General features: G+C 36.7%; 3 protein-coding genes across 6 annotated transcripts; all 3 read right to left on the reverse strand.

Annotated features, from left to right (window-relative positions):
- Positions 1-152: 152 nt before the first annotated feature.
- On the reverse strand, positions 153-8,740 carry LOC306847593 (protein LYRIC-like). 4 transcript variants are annotated; one of them, XM_079381633.1, is made up of 12 exons: positions 8,214-8,740; positions 7,516-7,623; positions 5,080-5,164; positions 4,784-4,945; positions 4,607-4,654; positions 3,881-4,045; positions 3,518-3,598; positions 3,316-3,399; positions 2,710-2,834; positions 2,525-2,623; positions 2,301-2,415; positions 153-1,756 (listed from the first exon to the last, which is right to left on the reverse strand). In XM_079381633.1, exons 1-12 carry the CDS (start codon positions 8,565-8,567, stop codon positions 1,689-1,691), a joined length of 1,494 nt encoding a protein of 497 aa, XP_079237759.1. In that variant the 5' UTR covers positions 8,568-8,740; the 3' UTR covers positions 153-1,688. The 4 variants fall into 4 exon arrangements, with proteins under 4 accessions (XP_079237759.1, XP_079237757.1, XP_079237758.1 ...); XM_079381631.1 differs by having other exon boundaries at positions 4,784-4,948; positions 8,214-8,734; XM_079381632.1 differs by having other exon boundaries at positions 7,516-7,626; positions 8,214-8,734.
- A 2,052-nt stretch (positions 8,741-10,792) lies between these two features.
- Positions 10,793-17,448, reverse strand: LOC306846786 (ribonucleoside-diphosphate reductase subunit M2 B-like). Its single transcript, XM_079380398.1, has 9 exons — positions 17,224-17,448; positions 16,522-16,653; positions 15,186-15,302; positions 14,937-15,070; positions 14,469-14,563; positions 14,236-14,369; positions 13,987-14,091; positions 13,782-13,895; positions 10,793-13,693 (listed from the first exon to the last, which is right to left on the reverse strand). Exons 1-9 carry the CDS (start codon positions 17,269-17,271, stop codon positions 13,541-13,543), a joined length of 1,032 nt encoding a protein of 343 aa, XP_079236524.1. The 5' UTR covers positions 17,272-17,448; the 3' UTR covers positions 10,793-13,540.
- A 173-nt stretch (positions 17,449-17,621) lies between these two features.
- LOC306847306 (antizyme inhibitor 1-like) lies at positions 17,622-25,737 on the reverse strand. The gene is made up of 12 exons (XM_079381183.1): positions 25,365-25,737; positions 23,796-23,939; positions 23,020-23,196; positions 22,722-22,895; positions 22,447-22,619; positions 21,549-21,677; positions 21,380-21,461; positions 21,205-21,279; positions 20,953-21,118; positions 20,757-20,872; positions 20,454-20,671; positions 17,622-18,763 (listed from the first exon to the last, which is right to left on the reverse strand). The coding sequence occupies exons 3-12, from the start codon at positions 23,119-23,121 to the stop codon at positions 18,688-18,690; spliced, it is 1,311 nt and encodes a 436-aa protein (XP_079237309.1). The 5' UTR covers positions 23,122-23,196; positions 23,796-23,939; positions 25,365-25,737; the 3' UTR covers positions 17,622-18,687.
- Between the last annotated feature and the right edge of the window lie 1,149 nt (positions 25,738-26,886).

Raw genomic sequence — 26,886 nt, forward strand, 5'->3', positions numbered from 1 at the left:
GGTTGTACTTTGAATTCTGAATGTTTTATTAATGTAAGATTAAACAGCAAGACTATTAGCTAAATTATTTGCAAAAGTGTGATTTTGTGTGTGTGTGTGTGGCTTGATGCTTAGTTGCTAACATTCAAAAAAAAAAAAAAAAAAAACAGCTCTGAACCAAAACAGCATTTTCTTTTATTTAACAAATAAACCGTTCTAAGCTCAAATAGCGATCTTCTTTTATTTAACAAATCAACATAGAAATTGCATTGACTCAAGTAAACATGATCATTTTTAAATCCATAGACTGGTAGAAATACATTGTTTGAGTGACCTCTAGAATGATAAACTAAGGCAGGCATCCGATGCTAGCCCAGAGTGCCTCAGAAACATGATCTACTGAAATTTACAAAACGACCATGGGCAAAACACCACTAAGTCAACCCAAAAATGAATATGCATTAAAAATCCCCCCTCCCAACCATTCATCATTATCATCATATTCATTCATCATTCATTAAAGCCTATTTACAGTGAGTGGTACTTGCACGAGTGGACAGAGAATCAGGACGTTGTTCATCACTATAAATGGTTATTAACTTCATGCAAGTGCAACACTGACATCAATCAAATCTGAAACTAAATAAAACGACAAACCTGTTAAAAAGACTTCAAAATGAGGAAGAGAACAGAAAGCATCCGCTACTAATTACAGATTAAGGCAACAGATTCCTGATACTGATACGGTTTTAGTGTCATGAAATTAAAGCTGCGCTAATCATCATCAACGTTCCCAATTAAAAATCACATAAACCTACTAACTTAGTCAAAATGAACAAAAATCAAATGTTCACATCGTGCAAGAAAAAAAAAATACTTGTGGTATTTTACAACCTTCAGCACAGTTCAATTACAAAGAGTTTGACCATAGAAAAAAAGCCCTTATAGTTCTATACATATGGCGTGGCTTTTTCTACTTTAGTTTGCAGGAAATAAAGCATTAGAGTCAACTAGTAGTTGATTAAAAAGGGAAAAGTCATAACATCTCCAAGATCCACAGACCCAGTTATATAGGTAAAATATATGTAATCAGGACGGAAGAAAAGCTCTAAGAAAATAGGTTTAGCATTAAAAAAGTTCTCTGTAATATAACCGTTCTCTGGATTTCCACCACAGCAATCTATAGGATTACAGTAATTCACCTTTCACTGTTCAAGCTAACATCACAGAAGTACTGCTGGAGGAGACGCCAGCTCCTCTTTGTGGCTTCTAACAGTAACTGCAACACTTCAGCAGTAATGAAGTGCCACAGGAACAGTGACAGATGGAAAGCAAGTAAATTCTTAAAATTTTCCAAATTAAATTCAACACTCCAACTTCAAAATCAGTTTAGAAGCAGTTGGAAAATAATGATCATGAAAGTTTTGCTCCACTTAACGCATGTCTGATATCAAGGATGAGTATTCCTTAAACTTCAGTGTAGCGTAATAGTGCACATAGTAGTGTTCCAGCCCATGGACTGCTCACCTTCACTCTAGATTTGTCTTTGTTTTGTTTTTTTTGCAGAGGTCTCCCAACTCAGTTTTGTTTCTATTTTGGATTTTTTTTTTATTTTTTAAAGCACAGTAAATTTATTCAATATAAAATTCTGTACTGTGAAATTATTGCATAAACTATTTGCATAAGCTTTCCTGGATGTTATTCACGGTTCATGTTTCTCTCCTGGCCTTTTTCTTCTGAACTTGCTTCAGTGGTTCCCAATTCTGATCAGATTTCTCTGTGGGAGCAAAAATAAAGACTTTTATTCAGCATGATTATTTTTAGTTATATCGTTACTATTATATACAGCAGGGTCCCAAAGTCAACTTTGAACATCTAGGATTTAAAATGTCATTTAAACCTGGAAATAAAGGTTTAGGATTTAGGAAATTGACATTTTTAAATTCAAAGTTAAATGCAAATTATCCTGGAGATATTCTCTGTAATGGGAACATGGTATTAAAATAAAATGAAAAAAGAAGAAATTCAAAATAAAGCATTTTTACTTTATTTTTTGACTGTATGTGGTCAAATGCATTAGGTCAAACATGTACTATAGTTAAACATTCTCACTAGGGATATTAAAACCACACAACATTACTGAAATAAAATACAACAAAACATTTTCATTCAACAAAGTACTAAAATAACTAAACCCAACAGATTAAACAGTCCATCTATAAAAACCAACAAAAAATGACAAACACCACAAAATTACTCAAACTATTATATTATAATACTGTTTCAATGATACTAATGCTCATCATCTGTGATCCACTCACTTTGTGAAGACTGTGGAGGGACGTTTTGCTTGGATCCCTCATCTTTTGGAACATGAGGAGGATGAGGCTTGACAGTCGCACTCTTCTCTGCAGGAGCAGAACCTACTTGAGTCACCTGGAAGAAGAACGTACAACTTGTTCAGTCATGCAGAATTCAACCAGCGTTGACATTTAAGTGTTCATTCATCGTGTCAATACTTGGTTTATTGAAACACGATGGTTACCTCAGCGGCTGAACAGTCTTCTTCTGGTCTCTTCTTTTTCTTTCGTCTTTTGGATTTTCCACCTCCTGCAGGATCTACCTTGTCATTGTCATTTGATTCCTACATCCAGAGCAAACACTTAAAAATCTACTAAAGGTTTTGTTGATATAAGTTACAAAACAGTAAGTGAATGTGTTTTTTCATACCACAAGCGGCTTGTTAACTGGCATCTCTTTCAAAGCATGGGGATCTACTTTGGGCTCTTCAAAATTGCCCCATAGCTCATTTGGAGCGCTCCAGTCTGAGCTCTGGTCCTCAGAGGCAAGACCATCTGAAATCATATGGAGATACTGATGATGTTAATAGTCGTTCATAATTGATCAAAAGTGAATTTCATAAATTGTACAAAAGATTTAAAATAAATGATTTTCTTTTGAACTTTCTATTCATGAAAGAATCCACAAAAATATTAAACAGAACACTGATAATGTTGTGTTTGAGCAAATCAGTATATTAGAATGATTTATGAAGGATCATGTGACACTGAATACTGGAGTGATGATGCTGAAAATTCAGCTTTGACATCACAAGAATAAATTACAATTTAAAACACATTATAGAAAACAAGTATTTTTAAATTATGATAATATTTCACTGTGTTACTGTTTTTTACTGTATTTCTAATCAAATAAATGCAGCCTTGCTGAACATAAGGGACTTTTTCAAAAACTTTAATAAATCTTACCGATCATAAACTTTGGAATGAAACATTCATCGAGTAAATGTTTAGTCTAAATCAGTTTTGATCTTACTTAAGCTGGACCATTGACTGTCATAGGTGTTTCCATTGTCCCGTTGCCTGATTTCAGAGTTCGATTTAGTCCTAGTCTCTCCACCTGCAAAAATAAATGGAAAAGGTTAATTTTTCATGTTTGTAGTTCTTATTAGCATACAAGAACTAAATTATATGCTCCACACAAGAATGACAGCGTAATGAAAATTAAAACCAAGTACCTGATGGGTTCAGTCCAACCATTGTCAAGTTTACTGGGTTTGGTTCTGCCTTAATTTTACCAACCAAACCAGTCCACGGCCCTGTCAAAAAAATAAGACAGTATGCAAATAAAAACCTCTGCGATACGAGTGTTGTTACTATGCTTAACATCTTAAAATGAAGTAATGAGAAATAACTCGAGGTTTGAATTTCATTAGATCTACCATCTGATGATTCCTACATGTAACAAGAAACTTCGATCTGTCACAATAATTTGAAGAAAAAAAAATAAATGAATAAAAAAAATAAAATAAAAAAAACTTAAAATCAACCATTGTTATAAACAAATCATGGCAGGGTCATAAACAGCTCTGATCTATTACCCTCTGACTCTTGTTTCCGGGTGGCGTTCTCACGGTTCTTGTGCCCAGGGGTCTTTCTTCCAGCAGACAACTTCTCGTTGTTTAAAGCATTTGTTTGGGTTGACTTCACAGGACCCTCTGTACATCCTCCACCATTAACAGAGTTCACATTCAAGTCAGACAGCACTAAAAGAAAAGGGTGAAATTAGCAAGGTACTTCCTGTCACATCATTATAGTTGAAAAGTTTGTGGACGGTAAGATGTTTTTTTAGAGAAGTCATTTTTGCTCACAAATGCTGCATTTATTTGATCAATAAAAGCATTAATTCTGTGAAATATTATTTCAATTATTTTCTTTAAATGTTTTTTAAAATGTAATTTATATTTCAAAGTTGAATTTATCAACCATTACTCCAGTCTTCAGTGTCACGTGATCCTTCAAAAATCACTCTCATTTGCTGCTCAAGAAACATTTCTTATTATCAATGTTGAAAGCATTGCTTAATATTTTTGTGAAAACTGATTTCAGGATTCTTTCAAGTTGAAATGAACAATTATTTAAAATAGAAATCTTTTTTAACATTGTAAATATTTTTAGTGTCCTTTTGATCAATTTAATGGATCCTCGCAAAATAATTAAAAATAAATCTTACCATCCCAAAACTTTTGAACAATAACATACATAAATCTATGCACTCAATAAAAATACATGAATTTCTATTAAATTAATTCTATAGTCATTTTTACCTGAGGGTATAATGGGGTCACCCTTCGAGGCCTTGGCACGTGATGACTCTACAATACATCAAAGGAAGAGCGCTATAATGATCAAAACTAGCATGCATCAAAGGAAATCCTTGCGTATTACCATTTTCTTGAATGACACCGTCTCATGAACAAGCACTGAATTTAGGAAATGCATACCCTTGTTCTTTTTGGTGCCAGCTGGGGCTGTAACTGCAGGTTGCTCTACCTTCTGACTGGCACGCCCTCCAGCCTCAGGGCTCCCAGAGCTGTCACCAGGGCCCTTCTCTTTTTTGCGCTGTTGACGTTTTTCTCGATTACTGACCTTGGTTTCCCAAGCACCTGCTAAACACGGTCATATTGAAAGTGCATCTCGTACAAGCAGCTCATTTGAATTTTTAGACTAATCACTAACAAACAGCCTTCATACTGAAAATGTGAAGTTTCCACTACAGTTTAGTAAGCCAGTTTCATACCTTCATCAGGTTCCTTGCCATGGGTGGAGGAAACATCTTGGGTTGGCTTCACCTCTGGTTTTGGTTTCTTCTTGTTTTTCTTGGTCTGCGTAAGAGCCAAAAAAAACACTAATTTAGAACTTCCTGACAAGTCAGAAACAAAGTGTCTTTCTTACTCTCACACTTTCTACAGGCACATAGTGACAGATTGTTATAAAGATTTCTTAAAATACTTAACCGGCCTTGTAAAAGCTATGCATAAAGTTTGAGGCCTTGGGACAAAGTACACAGTTTCCCCTCTGGATGTACCCTACATTTGCGGTATCTGCATTATCAAATTACAGGCCAATACTGACACCCGACCTCTCTCAATCACTGTTTACAGACTGAACCAAGGCTGATTCAAACCTTCATAGCACTACTGTGCAAAAGAGTCAAATGTACTTTCCAAACCTGTCAAGTATTTTCAATGTGCCCTACAAGTGGACTTGGAAATTTCATAATGACGAATTCAGAACACACGAATGACCAAGCGAAGTCATATGTGCAAGTGGGAAACTGATTCCAGATGATACTTGAACTGTGACATTGGAAAGGGCATGCAGATTTGAAACACTGTGTAAACACTGATATATAATATGGATAATACCATTGCATATCTATAATCTACTGTCTAGAGTGCAGATATTCAAAAACCCATTTGACTAATTTAACTTATAAAAACTCATTAAGGTTTCTCATGGGGAGCTTGTGAATATTTTAGTAGTTTCACAACAGATTTGCTTGTTCACGGTTCTCTGATTGTCACATGGCATGTAGGTAAACAAAGCATTTCATTTGCTTTCTTTTGTAAGTGTTTTATTATGTTAGAGTTACAATAGTAATATTTTTTTTTGCTTCTATTAAGATAAGCCAGTATGTAGACAGGAAGCGAAGTGGGAGAGAGAGGGGGGACAGGATTGGAAGGTCTGTGAGCCGAGACTCGAACTCTGGACGCCCGAAGCGCAACGGTACTATATGTACTATTTATTCTTAAATTCTCCACTTTAGGAATCACTTTCAGAATGATTTTTTACAGCTGATAAATTACAAAGCACCCAACTGACAGCCAAATTCACTCAACTTTAAAGGGGTCATCGGATGCCCATTTTCCACAAGTTGATATGATTCTTTAGAGTCTTAATTAAAAGTCTATAACATACTTTGGTTAAAATTTCTCAGTGGTAGTTTAAAACAACACCCTTTTTACCCTGTCAAAATCAGCTCTGTTTTAAAGCAAGCTGTTTTAGTCCATGTTCCTTTAAATGCTAATGAGCTCTGCTGACCCCGCCCCTCTTCCGTGGGGTGATGAGCCAGTCTCATGATACGGTTTACTTTAGCCGCAAAACTTTCTAATTAGCACGTTATTAGGAAAGGCGATTTGCAAAGATCCATAAAAGAACCTTATACTCACTTCTTCTGTATGTGAGGCTGGATCACGAATGATTCGGGTGAACAAACGCATTTAGGCAGATCGGAGGATGCATTCCCTTCTAAAAGAAAAAGGTAATCCACTGCGTCTTCAGCGGCTCAGACGTCGGGAGTAAATGACGACTGCTATGTTCATTATTGCATCCAACAACAAAATACCTCAATCGCTTAGGGGCCATTCTTGTCTACAACCGCTCCGGCGGTGAAACAATGGTGGACTGATGACAGCTCACTCAGGGCGGGTCTAAGGTAAGACGGCCATGTCAATCAACAATCGTGGGACTGGCCTTGGTCTGCGTGACGTCACACAGACAGGCATCTGAGAATGGCTTGATATGAGAAAGGAGATATGATTTGACGAGATAAAAAAAAAAAAAACACTGAGTGGATCTTTATCATTATAGGGTGGTTGTGTACACACACTGCCAACACATTTAAAAAAACATGTAAAAATGCATGTAGCATCCGATGACCCCTTTAAAGAGCAAATATTTCAATCAGAAGAATATATAACTGCATAATGTGCTTGTAATTAACAACGTTATTGTCAGTTGGTGTGGATTAATATAGTTTTCTTTATATTCTTTGATCTTCGTGTGAACAGGCCTTTAATTACTCAATTTTAAAGGTTTGCTTCACAATCGCTTATGACATCATGTATAAATATTTGTATTCAGATGTAGTTATTAGTTTGTCACAGTATGATTCTTTTGCTTTGTTTATGCTACTTCCTTGAGCGTTTGTTAGTACGACTACAAGATATACAAGTTTTTCAGTCAAATCACTGCATACGTATGTTCGACATTGTTAGCAATTCTCCAAAGATTTTGAAACCGTTTTGCTCCTCAGAAAAGCAAACCACTCCTACTAAAATGCACCATAGCTGTGCCAAAAGTGCCTTCGTTACTACAATTATTGTTTCTACAAATATATAAACAAAACATACACTTCCTCAACGAAACCAGCATGAATACTAGGTAGACCAACCTTAGTGTCAGCAGGTGGCTGTGCTGGTGCTGGTGCAGGTGCAGGAGGGGGTTTCTTTTTCTCCTCGGTGACTTTGATTTCCTCCTGAGGTCCATTCGCCTGGGCCTTCTGCTGCGGACGCATGACAGTTACACGCCAACAATTACAAACTCCACATTTCCTTCCTCTATCAACTGACAGTGCTTGAAAACAACTCGTAGGCAATGAAAACCGACACTACGGCGGATCTTTTATAGTTTAGACTCACAAAAAGCTGGTGTTTAGCCAAAACGAAACTTGTGAGCGTGTGCTGTACTGTGCTACGTGGCTCTCCTACCGCCTTCGTGTCTGTTTTATTACTATAGCGTTACTCGTAATCAAATAACAACGCCAGATTTGTTCATTTAATACTAAAAATGACAATAAGCAGTATAAAGTTAAATAATTATGACAGGGAAAGAATTTCTGTGTGAATAGCTGATTCTTAGCGGTTTTGACAGGTTAGCACGTTAGCAGCTACGTTAACTTTCTCGTGCAAACCTCTATCAAACTCAAGTCAGCTGAATATAATTTTTAGAAAGACAATTTATCTCAAACCCTAGCAGGCTCTGTCTAGATTTCATTTTTGGGAATCACAAAAAGGCTGTCTAGGAAGACAGCTGTCTTAGTTTTGATTCATAGCCATTAGCATTAGCAGATCACAATCGCAGGCCGCTTACCTTCTCGGCTGTTTTCTTTTTGTTCTTCTTTTTCGGTTCGCTCGGCTCGGTCTTCACAGCCTTCGGTGCTACGGCGGCCTTAACCGGAGTCTCAGCAACGGCAGTCCTGGGGCTCACAGGAGCGGGCGCCACTCGGCGCTTCCTCCGTCCACAGGCCGCGATCAGCAGCAGCACCGTCAGCCCGATCAGCGCCGCGCTCAGAATCAGCCACGACGGATACTGCTCCGGCTTTATGCCCAGATCAAGCCCCAGCTCGGCCCGGAGGAAGTCCAGGCCGGAGGACAGCAGCCCGCGGATACGGTCAGACACGTACTCGGCTCGCTGTGTGGCTAAAGCTCGCCAGTCCTGGTCCATTTTAAGCAGGCGGAGAAGAACCGCACGCAGAGACGGAGAGTGAGCTGCTGCTGCTGGCAGCGGGAGAGAGAGAATGGCAGGAGGGAGTGGCTTTGATATTTCTCACCTTCTTACATTATGGCTGTGTCTCAAAACATATCGATCTGACTACCTAGACAACACTTTTGGACGTCTTTGGAGGGCGCAGCATTTTTGGACATCAAAAGGAGAAAAAAAGTCTAAGGAATATATCCTCGCTTTTCTTTTTGATGAATCTATTCATTAGTTTGCTTCCCTTAGCTTAAGTTTCCGTTTATTTATTTATTAATTCATTTATTTTTCTTTCACAGTTCCACTACTGATACTTTAGAGAGAAAAAATATTTAAAATAACTAACCTCATCAGTCTATTCCAAAATTATGGTATTAATTCAGTTTTAACCAATCAAAATTAGTTTCAATAATTGCTTCTATCACTACGGAGCCCTGTAAGAGACATGGTGGGAGGAAAAAATATTTGTCAAATGATTTGCATTCTCTTGCAAAACTTTTGCGTTCTTTGTGTTCCCTCTCAAAACTTTTGCGTTCCCTCACAAAGATATTTGCGTTCTCTCGCAAAACCAGTTGAGTTCAGACTGTTTACTTTACAGCTTGCAGTGGTTCATGCAGCTCTGTATGTTCACAATGGAGCGGTTCATAGAGTTTTATTTTGAACTTGGACTCAAGTATAAAAAAATACAGTCAGTGCTTAATTCAAGCTGGTTTTGGGACCTTCTAAAACACTTAATGTGGCTTAAAGGGTCATATGATGTGATTTCAAGTTTTCCTTTCTCTTTGGAGTGTCACAAGCTGATTGTGCATAGATAAGATCCCTGAAGTTGCAAAGAAACCAAAGAGATATTCTTTATAAAAGTTAAGACTCTGCCACGCCCCCCTAAAACGGCTCATTCAAACACACCCCCACATGTCTATGTCACTATGTGGAAATATTTGCATAATGTTCATGCAAAGAAAGAAGGCGTGGTTTCAGCAACCACAGTAGTGTTGATGCAGCCAGGTCAGGGAGATGCTGTGGTTTTCTATGCGATAGCAAAAGCACTTAATTTCAGTTTTAATTTCAAGAGGAAGTCCATGGTTTAAGTAGGGTGTGTGATTGTGTGATAAATCTCAGGTGTGAGCCTGATTAGTGCAATCAGCTGTGTGTGTGTCAGTGCAATGGATGATGGGAAATGCAGTCCAGGGTAATGTATAACAGTCTGTGTGGTGTGAAAGACAATGTGATGGAAGAGTGACCTCTGGTGGCGAGCGAATGAAAGTCCATGATTTGGAAAGGCACACCCCTCTCTATAAAAAGACCTCACAGCTGACAATACATATCAGGATAGACAAGTCTTTAATGAATGCTTTGATAAGAGCAAATATTGATTATGGAAGTATTGTATATAATACAGTATGCAAATCTAGATTTCAAAAACTCAACATAATCCAATATAGTGCATTAAGTATTGCAATAGGAGCCATGAGAACAACACCAACGAGTTATTAGTAGAATCAGAAGAAGCCCCACTAAAACTAAGATTCATTAAATTGTCATTAACATATTGCGTTAGACTAATAAGCAGCAATAGCAATCCAGCTACATCAGTATTAAATGAATGTTGGGAATATCATTGGTTGGAATATAAATAATATCAGAACAATTTGGAATTAAAGAATTTGAGTTTAGCCCTGAAGAAGCTTTACGTGAAGTTCCTCCCTGGATGCTCCCTTTTCCAGTCATCAATACAGAATTATTAAAAGAGAAAAGAGGATACCAAGATGATCAAAGTTTTGCAAAATATAGTCAAATATATTTGTCTTCATTATATTACGGATATCTTAAAATATTTACAGGTGGGTCAAAAACAAAAATGGTCATTGTGGCGAATGTATATTCCAGAATTTAACAACTAAATTGTGTTAGATTAAATAACCTGTTTTTACAGTTGAGATGTCTGGGATAATTACAGCATTACGATAGATAGAAGAAAATAAACCAATTAAATCAGTCATATGTACAGACTCAATGGCAGCCTTACAAAGTTCAGAAAGTAATATTTCAGTTATAGAAGATTTAATAATTGAAACTAGACATTTGCTATTAAATAATAGAAATTTAGAATAGAAGTTGAGTTTTGTTGGGTTCCAGCACATATTGGCATCAAAGGTAATGAAAAAGCCGATAAGAATCACTGGAAGAAGAGCATGTATGAAATATATACCATTTTTATTTTTATCTTTTTGCACAATTTCATGTACAGTATATATGTAAAGTTCTTGTATAGTCTCAGTTTGTGTATGTCTAGGCAACTAGGTATAGTAGTTATAGTATATGTATAGTCAGATGCTCTTTTTTTCTCTCTTATACTTGCATTGTTGTATGTTTATCTTATGTTTAACTAGTTTGTAGCACCGTGGTCCTGCGAGACACGACATTTCGTTCCACTATATGTCCACACATGTAGCAGAATGACAATAAAGCTCAACTTGAACTTGAAGTAGAAATTAATACTTCAATGGGAAAAGGAGAGATTAAAACCAAGATCAAATGTGAAATAATGCAAATATGGCATAAAGTGAAGTGACATACTGCCAAGTATGGTGACCCATACTCGGAATTCGTGCTCTGCATTTAACCCATCCAACGTGCACACACACACACAGCAGTGAACACACACACCGTGAACACACACCCGGAGCAGTGGGCAGCCATTTATGCTGCGGCGCCCGGGGAGCAGTAGGGGGTTCGGTGCCTTGCTCAAGGGCACCTCAGTCGTGGTATTGAGGGTGGAGAGAGCGCTGGACATTCACTCCCCCCACATACAATCCCTGCCGGCCCGAGACTCGAACCCGCAACCTTTGGATTACGAGTCCAACTCTCTAACCATTAGGCCACAACTTCCCTTCCCATAATGGGAGTCTGAGATTAAAGCTAAACATTATCATATAAATCAAGCAAAAGTAGGAGGAAAAAGGATAAATATGACAAACAGGTGAGAAGAAGTGGTATACTCAAGGCTGAGACTATAGGTCATACTAGATTGAATGATACATTACAGATAATAGGGAAGAGTAATGGATTATGTATAAGATGTCAAACCAAGGAAGATGTAGAACATGTCTTGTTTAGATGCAATAAATACCATGAATTCAGGCAGAAATGAATTTAAACAATTGTAGTATCAGGCTGCAACATAACAAAACTGGGGGGAAAAAAAAGTGAAGGGGGTCTGAATACTTTCTGTCTATGTTAATAGGTCTGCAGAGTTGCACCCAGACAAATTCGTTGTAGCCTATAACTTATAGGCTAACTGCAGAGATGTAAAAGTACTCAGAATTATACTTGAGTGAAAGTACAGAAACTGAGTGAAGATTTTACTTTAAAAGCAAAACGTACAACTTAAAATATACTCCAGTATTAAAGTCGAAGTAACCTTAAAAATAAGAGAGAATATTCTTGTTTTATCGTATTGAATTATCTTACAAAGTTTTAGATAGATACAAAGGTTTGGTAAAGGGGGAAAAACAAAAAAACACAATGGACAAAACATCAACTTATATGCAGCACAGTAGAACACAAAAATACAACCCTTAAATAGATACGCCATCCTTTACACTCTCATGCCATCCCACATGTATATGCCGTAAAGATTCCCTTCAGAAAGACTTTTGGAAAATAATCCATCTTTCTGCATGTAATGTAACTGTACAGGACATCCAAAGATGATGCTTTTAAAAACTATACAAAATGAACACACCAGCAAGCCATACAACCCCAGTTGATGAATCGATGTCGTCTTAAACAAAATTATAGGCGTGTAAGAAAAACACTGTTGTAAATTTTACTCTCGTTTACACGTGTGGTTTTTGAAGAGGTCCTGTATATTTGCATTACATGGACTTAAAATATTTATTTGTGTTCATCTGAAGAAAGAGACGTCTGGGATGACATGAGGGTCAGTAAATAATAACAGAATTTTCATTTTTCATCTTCCGAACAAGATGTGATGAAGAAGCCAGAAACATATTCCAGACAGAATACAAGTACATGTTAAGTTAATGTTGAATGACATGGAAATAAAACAAGCAATACAGACTTTTAAAGTAACATTTTGTGCTTTCAATTCAACACATTGTTTGCAACAATTCAACTTTTCTTATTGTTTATTTGGGGCATTACAGGTTATTTTCTTAAATATTGGTATGTGATTTTGATTCATTACTTTAATTAATAGGCAAATCATGTAATTATTTAGATTCAAAATTAATTAATTGACAGCTCCTATTCTTACTCAGTATATAATTATAATACCACTTATTTATTTTCCATTATCCAATATTTTTGGAGATTTGTAACACTCAATAAATGCAAAGCGATCATGCCACCAAATATTAACAGTATTTAGAATCTCATTTTTGCACAGACAGGTAATGGTTGTATAAAAATGGACAAAATTAATTAATTTAACTGGCTTAAAAAAAAAATTAAGCCAGCCATTTCCCTGATGAAAGTTATAAGTGAAGCTAAAACTTACCTGATTACTGTATAAAAGAAAGTAAAATGCAAAAATGTAATAAAAAAGAACTTCTGTAATAAAAGTTCATATAAAATTGTAAGGAGTATAGTACCGTTTTTTCCTCTGAAATGTAATCAAGTAAAAGTACAAGTAGTCCGTTTAAATTGCAGTTGCATTAATAATAAATCCACAAAAATAATGCTTAGGTACAGTAATCAAGTAAAATGTAAAAAGACCTAAAACATCTTTGAAATTCTAAAAGTTTTACTCCTGTTGAATGAAAAAAGGAAACCAAAATAAAACAAAACCTAAAAAGTCTAGTTTATTGTTTACTTTCTTCTTGGACTTAAAAGTAAAAAAGTCAAATGACTGACTTTTTTTCTCTGCAGAACATAATGAAACTGTCCCAAAAATAAATAATATTTCTTCTAGTTCATGGTTAGAAATCTGCATCAAGAGTGAATTCACAGTCCATCACGTTTGACATCACTCCAAGTCGCTGGTATTCAGCCACTCGCTTCTCAAAGAAATTAGTTTTTCCCTCCAATGAAATGGACTCCATGAAGTCGAAAGGGTTTTCTGACTTGTAAACCTTTTGAGACAGAATTTAAAAAGCATTATTATATAAATATAAAGATTATAAGACAAAAATCATAATACAATCCTGATAAAATACTGACTCTGGGCAATCCTAGATCTGTTAGCAGCCGGTCAGCCACAAACTCAATGTATTGCTTCATGAGAGAGCAGTTCATCCCGATTAAATTGACAGGTAAGGCCTCTGTGAGAAACTCCTACAGAAAAACAAGCAAATAACAAATGCAGTTACGCTCATGCCTGAAATAATATATTCTGCAACACTAGAGTACAGCAAAGTGTACGTACGTGTTCAATGCACACAGATTTTGTGATGATGTCTTTCACTCTGTCAGCAGACGGTTTCTTCACCAAGTAGCTGTATATTAGACATGCGAAGTTACAGTGCAGACCCTGTGAAGTTTCAGATGGCACAACCAATAATCAATAACAGCCTTGATTAGATTTTCACTGGGACTTCTTATCTCTATATTTTTATCATGGACACAGATAACAAATCTTTTTCAAAACATGATCTGAATATCTTAAAGATTTAACCTCATCTCTGCTGATGAGTTCATTGGAGTAGGTGAGTCCGGGCAACAGGCCTCTTTTCTTCAACCAGTAGATGGCAGCAAATGATCCAGAGAAGAAGATGCCTTCCACTGCTGCAAATGCTACTAATCGCTCTCCTAAAACCAAAGAGATAAATATATATATATACACTGCTGTTGCTCAAGTGTAATAATCAATATTGCATGCTCATTTTAGGGGGCATTTTTTCCACACACCAAAAGTTGATTTTGTGTCAGAGATCCACTGCAAGGCCCAGTCTGCTTTCCGCCTTACACAAGGCATGGTGTGAACTGCATTAAACAAATAGTCCCTTTAAGAAGAAGAAGTTTGGATTTAGAGAGAGAGAGAGAGAGAGAAAACAATACTTTATGTTCATATATATATAGTTTATTGTATTGTTGTTTTGTTTAATGTCATAATTTCACTATTTATGATTGTTTATAACACATATATTACAATTTTAATCAAAGATGTTCACAAGTAGAGCAATCATTAACTTTGTCTCTTATGTGTACAAGACTTTTTTCGTGGTTAGAAAAAAATGTCTTGCAAAGTTTGCTCATAAACCACATAAGGAAAATGTTATCATAAACTGCTTAACTGAATCTCGCACCTGTCACCTGTGTAAAAGCACTTTAAAAGCTGAAACTGACTTTGTTAAAGTAAAGAAATACACTTTTTACCTCTCTTTTAGATCCCTTATGTAGGTGTTGATAAGCATGCTGTACATTTCGGAGTGCACATTCTCTATGAGGATCTGAAAGCCGTAGAAGGAGCGAGCTTCTGGGATCTGTACCTCTTGACTGAACCGCTGCACCTGTGACAAGTAAAGACATGATGTTTAGAAGGGACACATCTTCTTGATCTATTCAGTCTGATATTTTACATTGGCTTCCATAATCTTAATGTAGGTTAGAAGGAGATGCACTTGCCAAGTTCTCATTGACTATCCCATCACTTGCTGCAAAGAAAGCAAGTACATGGGATATGAAGTGTTTCTCTTCAGACTTCAGGCTGTCCCAGTGAGCCAAGTCCTTTGATAAATCCACCTAAAACAAACCATTGAAATGTTTAGCATTTTCATATTCAGCAGCGATAAGGACAAATACTATTTTTGATACAATTTTCTTAAATGTATAATTCACCAAAACTGAAAATTCACCCACGTTATTTCAAAAGTGGGTTTCTTACTTCCGTGGACAGGTTTAGAACAAAGACCTGTTTCCACCAAGAACAATAACGACACATAAGCATCCACACCAATGGACTATAACCTGTTTATCACAAGATCTGCTGCAGGTCGTCTGCTTTATAAAAAAATTGGGTGGATTCTAATTGGCTGTCAATGTTTTTATCAGTTGGGAAAAAATATTCTGAAAGCAATTCCAACAATATAGTTCCTCTGTTTCTTAATGGTTACAGTTGTCGTGTGGACTTCCATATTCTCACAGAATTAGAACTATTATTAAAATTGTATATTTAAAGTTATCATTAAGGCCAGTTCACACCAATGTACGATAACATTAAGCTTATTATAAATGCAAGCATGCTGCAGTTTTGTTGTCTGCAACTTTATGCTATTTAAAGTGGAGTGGATTCTGATTGGCTGTCAATGTTTTACTGTTTATCAGCTGGAAAAATATCCATCAGGTGACATCCTTCTTTGCGTCGTTTTCGTTGTATTGAATTAAAACACACTAAAATAAATTTATAAAAAATTAAATACATTCACGTACACCATGGAGACGTCTGCATTTATTTACATCTGCAAGACATGTTTTTTTAGAGTAGAAATCTTAAGAGTAAATTTAGATTTCTTTAAGATGTTTATGATTTATAATGCATGTAAAACGGACATCTTAAAGACGTCTGTACACACCAGATGATCTTTAACAGATATCTTGCAGACGTGCATGTGCTATGTGATAACTATATGTTGTCTGTCGCAAGCTCTGTCTGGTCGATTCTGATTGGCTGTCAGCGTTTATCAGCTAAAAACAAACTGCTCTGAAATCAATAAAAGATATCGGAATGGCTGTGGAATGAATTGCGCTGTTCAATACAATGAGAACAATCACAACTTTACAGTTATAGTTCTCTTTGAACGGGTCTTTATATAATAATTGAATTGCCCTGGCATGGTGGCCGCACGTTGGAGTTGTTTTGTAAGTACAACAGTTATTACAACACATTCAAGTATTTTCATCAGAGTTGCCAACATTTATCATCTTAATATTAAATTGATAAATTACTAAAAATAATATTCACCTCCTCAACGGTCCAGAATGAAGCCTGAGCTTGTTTGTACATTTTCCAGATGTCGGGATACTGAATAGGGAAAATGACAAAGCGCTTTGGGTTTTCTCTGAGAAGGGGTTCGTCTTCAATGCTGTGGCCATTCTGCAGGAGAAACATAGCAGTTAATAGAGGAATACGGATTTTTAACGATGTGTTGTAACTAATTCACCATTGTCTTCGTCCTGCATCACTCATTATGAGAGCGCGAGGGGAACAACTTGCTGATTTGTGAGGCAAACTGATGACGAATCTGCTTACGAAACATTTAAATGGACGGCTTTCATGTACATGTGATTTAAACAACACTACAATCCTCAATTTTATTTACATATAACTCAGAAAATAAATATCAAAATCAGTTTTTGATTCACTTTATCCATACCTTAATGTTACAACTTATCTTTAATCCAAATATTGCTGTCGCTATCCGCAACACTTAACACTCCTTTTACTGACACTGTCATTATTATACAAAATACTTTAGAGTTTTTTTTTTTTTTTTTATCATAAATGTTATTTATCGTTTTGTTTAACTCCAGTTACTTTAGCTAACGCGCTAGGCTCTTTATTATGAAAGCTCACAGCCGCACAAATAACAAGGCATGCGGATTCAACATTTTTTCGAAGGCCGCAAATTCGCACTTAAGTGCTGTAGAATAGGTTTATTATTACCTCATATTCCATAATGTTCGTCGGAGTGTTGCTTATACCGGAGTTCATGGTTATTACTAATAGTCTTTAGTCAGCAGCAGTGAAGCTGTGATCTCTCTACGTCTTCTGCGGTCTATCATTGAGAATTAGCTCCTGAAGCAGTGTTACAGCACGCGACTAGCTCCTCCTCCACTGTACACGCGCTATAGAAATTAACCCTTTCCTAAGCTAAAATTATTAAAATATAAAACCACCCTCAGCTGGTTCAAAATATATGCCAGTGTTGCTTTGGGTATTGTAGTTTAAATATATGTCAGTGTTGCTTTGGGTATTGTAGTTTAATTTATTAACTAAGCTTTCAGGGGTCTACATAAAGCACTTTGAGACAAAAAAACGACTCAATCGTATTTGCTCAGAAATGTATTAAATTAATATTTTAATTACTTTTACAAGCACAATTTTACAGTCAAAAACAGGCAATGGTCCATTAGTGGACTTAGACAAAGGGTATATTTCATTTCGAAGGGGTGTGATTTTATAAAACAGTGAGCTGTTATAATCAAACTTAGACACCATGCTAGACACACAAGAGGTTTCACATGAATTTGAAATATACAACATATGAATTTTCGATTGAGAACTAGTGCAGCATTTAAACCGATTGTGGTGAAACTTGTTTTTTAGGTGTTACTTGAGGTAAATGTGACCTCTAAGCACATTGTCAGCAGATTCATAACACCAGGCAGTCTTTCTAGTTTTATAAAGCATACCGTTAGAGAAAACATGAAACCAATTTATATTGACCTTCAACTGATAACCTGGCAGAATTTTCAAAATCTTTTGAAGGGATACTGCAAATTACAGCACACTCAACCATAGAGCACTATGATACATATATCAACCTTTGGAAATACTGTCACGTGATGCACCACATGTAATGAGGAAACCATAATTTGGCATGATGAGCAAAGAGAAGCTCTCTACTCCAATAAAACCCATGAAAAGTGAGAACAAGGACAGAATTGCTAAACCAATTTTCGCTTGTTCAAGGACTATTTGTGCAGAATCTAAAATCTATCCTGATTTGAGACAAATGCATCTTGTTGTACGGACAATTAATTTACAAGACTGTCAGTAGGTCATCTATATCTATATATGTATACATAATAAAATTAAATTAGTTTAACATTTATGTAAACGGTGTTTGATTAAGAAACCCAAGATTTGGGTGCCATCTCCACAGTTTTCCATTTTGTTGCATATGTTATTTCATATGGGTTTTCTGTCATTCTTTTTGAGTGATAAGGAAAGTGAGCCTTTTGTAATTGTGAGAAACTGAGGTAACAATGTCAATCAATTAGTTTTTGACCAAGTCATTTTTTCTCCCCCACCAAAACAAATATAATTTTCCACCCCTGACTGTTGGAATGTTGAGTCTGCAAGCTATTCACATGCCCAGTGGTTAGTGGACGGAGCTTGGCTCTTTTACAAGCCATACTGGACCAATGAGAGGTTTTTCATGGCATCATCAAGAGAAATTCCAGCCTCTTGCATCTCAAACCTAGAGGAAAAGAAAAAAACAGTATGATATTAACTTTAACTTTTGTGCTGTTCTGAAAATCCTTTCAAATCCCAATTATGCTATATTATCATCTTTCGGTCAACATGTTTCCTTTCAATTAGCAGAGGCTTTGTTTTGATCTGAGCATATGAGTGAAAAAATACTTGTGTTGATAATTTTGGCAATGTTCACTCAAAAGCTCATATCAATGAGGCCTAGGACCAATCAGTTCCAGATGGAAGCTGATCAAAAGATTGAATCCAGAATACAAAATGACTGGAAAACAGTTAAAGGGATAGTTCACCCAAAAATGAAAATTCTGTTATTAATTACTCACCCTCATGTCGTTCCAAACCTGTAAGACCTTCGTTGATCTTCAGAACACAAATTAAGATATTTTTGATGAATTCTGAGAACTCTCTGACCCTCCCATAAGCTGTGTCTCATTTAGAAGGATGCGTCCTCCGGAGGTCTCACTCGAAGGGTGCATACGTCATCGAGGCTGTCTCATTTCAGAAAACCAAGTAGGACACTCCGAATGCAACCTTCGAATGGAGGATGCATCAGGTGTATCCTTCGCTGCTACAAATAACCCGCAATTGTTTGTGTCGCCGTAAACAACCGTCATTAATTTGAAAAAATGCCAGCGCCGGCAGATGTACACACATGCGCGGCGGTGTTTCCAACTTAACTTAAAGTGCCTCCAGTAAAAACTTTGTTCTTAATATCCTCTTGCTTTTCCTTCATTTTAAGTAGTGTGAGAGTGCAACGATGATCTAAATGTGTTGGCAGATCAACGTGATACTTCCTGTTTCCTTTTCCTCCCGTCCTACGAAGGCCGTCTCGTTTAATTCTAGGGTGAGGACACTTCTTATACGTTACGCATCCTACAGAGGATTCGACCTCTGGCGGACGCAGCCTTATAAATGAGACACAGCTATAGACAGCAATTTTATTACCACAATCAAGGTCCAGAAAGGACATCTAGAAAGGACATCATTAAAATAATCCATGTGACTGACATCAGGGGTTCAACCGTAATTTTACAAAGCTATGAGATTACTTTTTGTGCGCAAAGAAAATAAAAACAATGACTTCATTCAACAATTTGTCTCACCCTGGCGCCATTTTGGAGAGTATCCACTGAACCTAAACAACGTATGCTGCGCCACGCGGATACGTTTTCTACATTGTTTACGCTTTGATCTGAACAAAAACAACGTATCCGTGTGGTGCAGCTGACACAGAACAGCAGGCGCTAGGATGACGTGGAGACGACGAATTGTTGAATAAAGTCGTTATCTTTTTTTTTCTTTGCGCACAAAAAGTTCTCACAGCTTCTTAAAATTACGGTAGAACCCCTGATGTCACATGGATTATTTTACCGATGTCCTTGCAACGTTTCTGGACCTTGATCGTGGTAATTACATTGCTGTCTATGGAGGGTCAGAGAGCACTCTCAGAATTCATCAAAAATATCTTAATTTGTGTTCTGAAGATGAACGGAGGTCTTACGGGTTTGGAACGACATGAGGGTGAGTTATTAATGACAGAATTTTCATTCTGGGGTGAACTTCAACAACCTTTTATATTACACAATCACTTTTTGTAATGAGTGAAATGAAAAAAGGAAGACAAAAGCAGTCCGTGACAAGCACAAAAGGTCAAATATAATGTGATCTTAAATCACCAGTCATCTGTGGAGATGGTGTAATACACAGGTGGTTGGTCTGTGTCGCTGAGGGTTGCCGGACCCTCCTGACCGCTGGACCCCATGTTGCTGAAAATGAGCCAGTCCCCAACAGCGAGCTTAGGTAGCAGGCAGTGCTCCACCACCTGGTCCAGAGGGTCACAGGATGGACCCCACAGGCTGCTGGAAAACACGGGCTCATCTAGGGTGAGCGACAGCTGAGAAACAAAACAATGAATTTAGATATCTCAGGCAACTTTTTGAAATATTGTTCATGTGTGCAGGTACATGTGTGTTATTTACCTTGTGGACAGATGGTGTGGTGATGACATTTCCAAACAACTTCCCCATGAAAGATCCATAAACACCATCATTCATGTAATACACAAATTCTGGTGCATCGTTTGGGGTCAGCTCATCTGAAAGTGCAAAAGACACAGTGAGAAAATAAGGCTGATGTATCTAATGCCATATTTATCTCAAATATGATGGGACTCGCCATGAGTGCTGCTATGGAGATCCCGGTATACTGCTTTTTTGCCAATAACATTGACAGCCAGAGTGAAGGAGGAAAACACAAAGAAATTTCCCGGTTCAGCGATGATGCTCACTCCAGACGCTGAGGGGAAATAGGCCTCCAGCAGGGGTCTGATGATCGAATTGACCTGATCAAACAGACATGAAAGAAAAGCTTTGAGTAAGTGGATGATATTCAAAAAAGGAAAACAAATGAGACGCATGCTTGCCATACCTGTTTCAACTGAAACTCAGAACCACTGAATCCTCCACCAATATCCAGGATCTTCATGTCAAAGCCTAGTTCCTTCTGCAGAAGTAAGGAAGACTCAGCACTACAATAGATACATGAAATTTACTAATGAATCTAAATTAAATGATCATTTTATAACATTCGTACTACAACTCACCGCCATGTCAAAGATGCAGCGGGCGTCTGACAGTGCATGGGTGTATGCTTGGGGATCTCGGCATGATGCTGGTACCTGAAACCTGCAGAAAAAGTCCCACATTTTAAAAACTCTAAATAAGACAAAGTGAGTCTCAGCAAATTAGTGGTGATAAAATTAGTTGACTTACGTGACTCCAACCACATTCACACTCAGCTCCTTCGCCATTTCCAGAAGGTGTCTACAGCTCTTTAGGGAGCAACCAATGGTCACACATGCTTCCTCAACCTGTGCATCAGTAGACACTTGAAGCAAAAGCCTGTTAAGATAAAAACAGTGCAGAAAGAATTACATAAATATATAAACACTTACTGTAAATAAATAATAATATATTACAATATAAAATAAATTCTATATATTTTACCATTCAAAGATGAAGACCAAAAAAGTTTTTGAAATAAGTCTATCATGCTCACAAAGGCTGTATCAATATATATTTTTTTAAAATATACAGTAAAACAACATTTTAAAACAAATGTTGTATATTTTAATTTATTTTAAAATGTAATTTATTAATGTGACGCAAAGCTGAATTTTTTAGCAGCCTTTATTCCAGTCTTCAGTGTCACATGATCCTTCAGAAATCATTCTAATAAGCTGATTTGAAACATTTCTTATTATCAATTGCTGGAAAAAAGGATTAATTTCTTAAAGAAAACGTGGTCACACTTTAGTTTTGGGACTTATTCTCACTACTAACTAACTATTAACTACGATTTTGCCTCAGTAAACTCCTAATTTGCTTCTTATTACTAGCTAGTAATGTAGTTGTTAAGTTTAGGATTTTGTAGGGTTAGGATTAAAGGATCTCAAATATGGTCATGCAGAATAAGACATTAATATGTACTTTATAAGTATAATAAATAACTAATATGCATGCATATAAGTAACTAGTTAATAGTGAGAATTGGTCCCTTAAACTAAAGTGTTACTGAAACTTTTACTGACTTTTGAATGACAAATAAACTACACATACATTTTGTTTTAATGTATATTATACATATATAAAATACGTTTTAAGGACTTACTTGGCATCAGGATGGGCACGGGCAATTTTGCGAAGCTCTGCCTCATTTTCACACACCAAATAGTTAATGCCGGTCTTGGCCGCGTGTTTAATGAGTGAAAGCTGCTTGCAAACTCCAGACAGAATGATGTTCTCAGGAGGGACATCATGATTGAGTACCAATGTGGTTTCAGCCTGAAAGAAGTAAGTACATTTCTATAAGTTGGTATGCCTTCAAAATATACATTTTGACATCTTTCTAATATCTGTACAGGTAAGAATCAAAAAAATTGTTACCTTATTTGCACAGACAAAACCAACGCCAAGAGCAGACAGGACTTCAATGACTACAGGGCTGCTGTTACAGCTGACTGGGTAGAAGGGTCGAACAAGAGGCATAGTGGTCTTCCACAGAACATGCTGTCGCATTAGGGCCCCAAGGTCGGCCACAACAAATGCATTCTTTTCAGCCTGACAAACAAAATCAGATCAATGATAAAGACAGAAACAACACCGCTGTGTTCCATTTATTTACTAAAACAGATGTTCATAACACAGTCTGACATTTACTTGGAGAATGATTTTCTGAACTAACCATATTTTGCTCATAGACATGGTTGTCAATGACATTGTCAAGGGTCGTTCCTCCCTCAAGTAGTTCAATGAAGTAGTTTGGTGCATCAACGAATCCTTTCATCTCAACCGTATTCCGCAAATCCGACAATCATAGAGAGTTTACTGAGCCGCTGGGGTATTCTGGGTATGCAACAAACTGTTCAGGGGAAACCAAAATATAGTAGTTTCATTACAACAACATGCATAACATACAAATAACATTACGTTTTCACACAAAACTTCACACCAAGGTGTACAACTACAAAACCAACCCACATATTTCAAAACAGTGTATTTTATGAGCTAAATTTGAACGGGAAGTTCAAAGTCATTGTAAGGCTATTGTTGATCTAAATTAGGTTTCTATAAGGCTAATAAATACAAGAGGCAGGGAAAATGAATCGCATAACTAGAGAAGGCATCACGAGTCCATCTTTAGAGATGACGACAACGCATTGGCTTCAACAATGTGACCTACAGGCTATGGTTTTTTTTTTTACTCAGTCCCAATCAAGATAAATCCCTGTGGCTTTGAAGCACAATGAAGCATTTGATGGTATTACCAATGGAATTATGCAGCATGAACGGGGGACAAAGGTGTTACATATAAGCCACCAAGATTATGTAAACCAAAAACAATCCACAACAGTTGGATGAGTGCAGACACAGATTTTATGTGTAATTAAATAAATCGTATTATGTAATTGTCTCTCAACGGTACTTCAAGAGGGGTGTGTCTAATATTTATGGACTCACATGGACAACGTGGGAGATGGTCCTCTCCCGCTATCAACTAGGATCCCAAGGCGGCTCAGCGTTGAAGTCAAACTGCTCGCGGTAGAGGGCCTCCCCTAGGCCTTCTGGGTAGCGCTTATACTCTCGCAGAGAGAGTGGGGAGCCCTGTGGAGTCACAAAAACAGGTGTATGCATAAATATTTGATTTACAAGAGCAGCTGATGGATAAAATAAACTTAGAAAACACAAATGTACTAAGGCAAGATTAGAACATTTCTAAAATAACTCTCGACTTAGACACAACCAGTTTTCTTAATACAGATGCATTATATATTTTCAGATTCACTTTATTTGTAGGCTATAATGTTTTTATCAAGTGACTGCTGTACTTTGTACTTGACCAGCTAAACGGACCTGATGATCAGATACTCGGTGTTCTCATTTTTTAACATTAAACAACATCTTATCTGGATCTTCCCACATGTTGTCAATAAATGAAGTAACTTGTTGAACATTTATCAGAGGTCATGGTGTTTGTTTCTTCATGTGAACACCACCTTAAACCTATAAAGCCTAATGTAGCATGTTATTTGACACATTATTTTTTCAGGCCTCTAAATAATCAACATCCTCAAACTTTGACTGGAAAAACCTGTTGCACACAACCTACTACATGCCTTGTATCTAATCTAATTGATAGTTCACACTTTTTCAGCAAGTAAATGGTAACTTTTATATTATTAGTAACGTCATAAGATGGACAATTAATGGACTAAAGCCAACTGATCACCTTTTAGAAAAATCATGTTAAAATGTGAGTATCAAATATGAGAACAGGCTTTTGAGGACTATATATCATTATCATTATTATATTTTTCAATCACCTTACAAAGACTTTTTATTGAAAGTTACAGAGTGACAACTGTTATTTATATATAATACATAATTATAAAAAAAAAAAAAATACAAACTTTTTGAAAAAAAAAAGATTTTTATATGTTGTCGAAAGGTTCATTAAAGTGTTAAATTAAAAATATATATTTTCCCAGCTATTATTTCATATGTCAAACTTTACATTTATAGTTATTATAGTATAATAAGGTTGAAAGTGCCTTGTGTTTTGATATGAGTTAACTTAATGTTTTACCAAAATAGATGTTTCTTAGGAAAACTATATTTTAAACACACCTAGGCCTAACTAGTGTTAGCACGATATATTTTATTACCACATATATGTCTAATCTGATATTAGAAGACAGTAAATCAGTTTATAAATGTAATGTGTAACACGCTCGTCATTCAATAACCTGATAGGACATGTCGTAAGCGCCTGGGTTTGACCAGCTCACTAAACTGTTTAGCCAACTAAACCCGCGCTATGCTCCGACAACTGATGATTTATATAAATAAACGCGTTTAATCCTCATAATTCGATATCTATTTCTCATTGTCCTTCGCGGAGCACTGCCGTTGGCCGTATAACTAGTTAGCGCGACTAAAACCAACCGCCATGTTGTGTAACGGCTCCTTACAGCAACGGCGGATTTCTCCGGGATGAAGACTAAAAACAACAACAAACGCTGTACTTACGTGAGATAACGGCCTGAATGATTTGGAAAATCGTCTTCTCTTTTTCGGCGGAATTTTTAAAGAGTGGTGGGGACACAAATAGAAGAAAGAAGAGGGGCTGTATGTGCCATATGCCTGGGCGAGGGCAGCTCAGCGGAACACGAGAGTACTGCTGTCTGTCTGTCTCAGGAAGAAATGGTCGCTGCTGGAGAAACGGTTAGAGAACACGGGGCGGGGCCTAAATGACTGATTCTACCAAGTATAGGTCTCTGCAGCAAAGTAATGGGAGTTACCAGATCGGGGCGTTTTTAGACCATGTGTCCTGATTGGCTGACGTCATAGTGATGGTAGGTTTAGGGATGGGGTTAGGCAAGGGGGATCATTTTGTTTGTATGATTGAGAAACTCCCAGCAGTTTGAAAACACCCACAAATTCAGAAACGCCCTCTTTTACTCTGCAGAGACCTCAATCTCGATTCTACAGACTTGTGGAGAGCTACGTGATTGGCTCAAGACTGGTCGTTCGGGGAGGATTTCCAAGAAACGCCCGCCCACTCTAATTAATATTCATGAGCGCAGCGTCTAGAATTCTGATGGCGGTGGGCGGGGACATATGTACTCGTGAAATAATTATGTTCTCGAAGGAAATTCCTTTTACAGAAACACTCTCCTTTGAACATGTATGGGCCAACGTGGGCTCTGTTTATATTGCTTTAATACGCTGCTTGTACTTTCTGGTACATGCTTCCCCCTCTTCTTTGTCATTATATCAAAGTCATTGTTGTTCATTTAGATTTATAGTATATTTTGTAATAGTATATCGTTATACTATACAACCATACCACCAGAACCAGTACAATTTTAAATTGTAGTTCTGTAAATTGTTATGAAAAGTTTGATCATCATCAAACATCAGTTAATGTATTCCTTCTGATTCATAATGAAGAAATTAACAATGCTGAGGTTCACAGCTGGCAAAGCTGTCATAACAAACCCTTACACAAAGGTACATAAACATACTCAACACTGCAAGTGTTTTCAAAGCCTTTTAATAGGTGAAAGGTCATATTTTATGGTTTCAGGTTCTAGTTTGTTTGCCTAAGAATTTCAGATAATTCCATAAACAGACTAAAAAGCTTAATTTTCAGACAAATATCTTTTTACAATACACATGCCTACACTGAAGGTCTTGTTTTGTTTTAGTGAATTGATGGCAAACATGTTGCTCCTTTTATATTTGAGATCTCATATACTTTGTCTGCAAATCATGTTATTTACAGAAAATTATACATTTTTAATTGACTTGAATTTGCATATCATCTTGTTTCAATTAAGTAGTAGCATAAATGTGAATCTGTTCATTATCATTGTCATGATTGGATACCATACTGTACAAGCTCAAATAACATTATATTGTATGCTATATTGTATTTACACATTGTAAAAATTAGCAACCGCTTTAATTTAGGTGAATTAGTGAATTCAGTAATTAAGATATTGAAATATTTTCTACAACTGCAATTTATTGAACTACTTTTGAGACA

Source organism: Barbus barbus (genome assembly GCF_936440315.1).
Source record: "Barbus barbus genome assembly, chromosome: 27".
Lineage (NCBI taxonomy): Eukaryota > Metazoa > Chordata > Actinopteri > Cypriniformes > Cyprinidae > Barbus > Barbus barbus.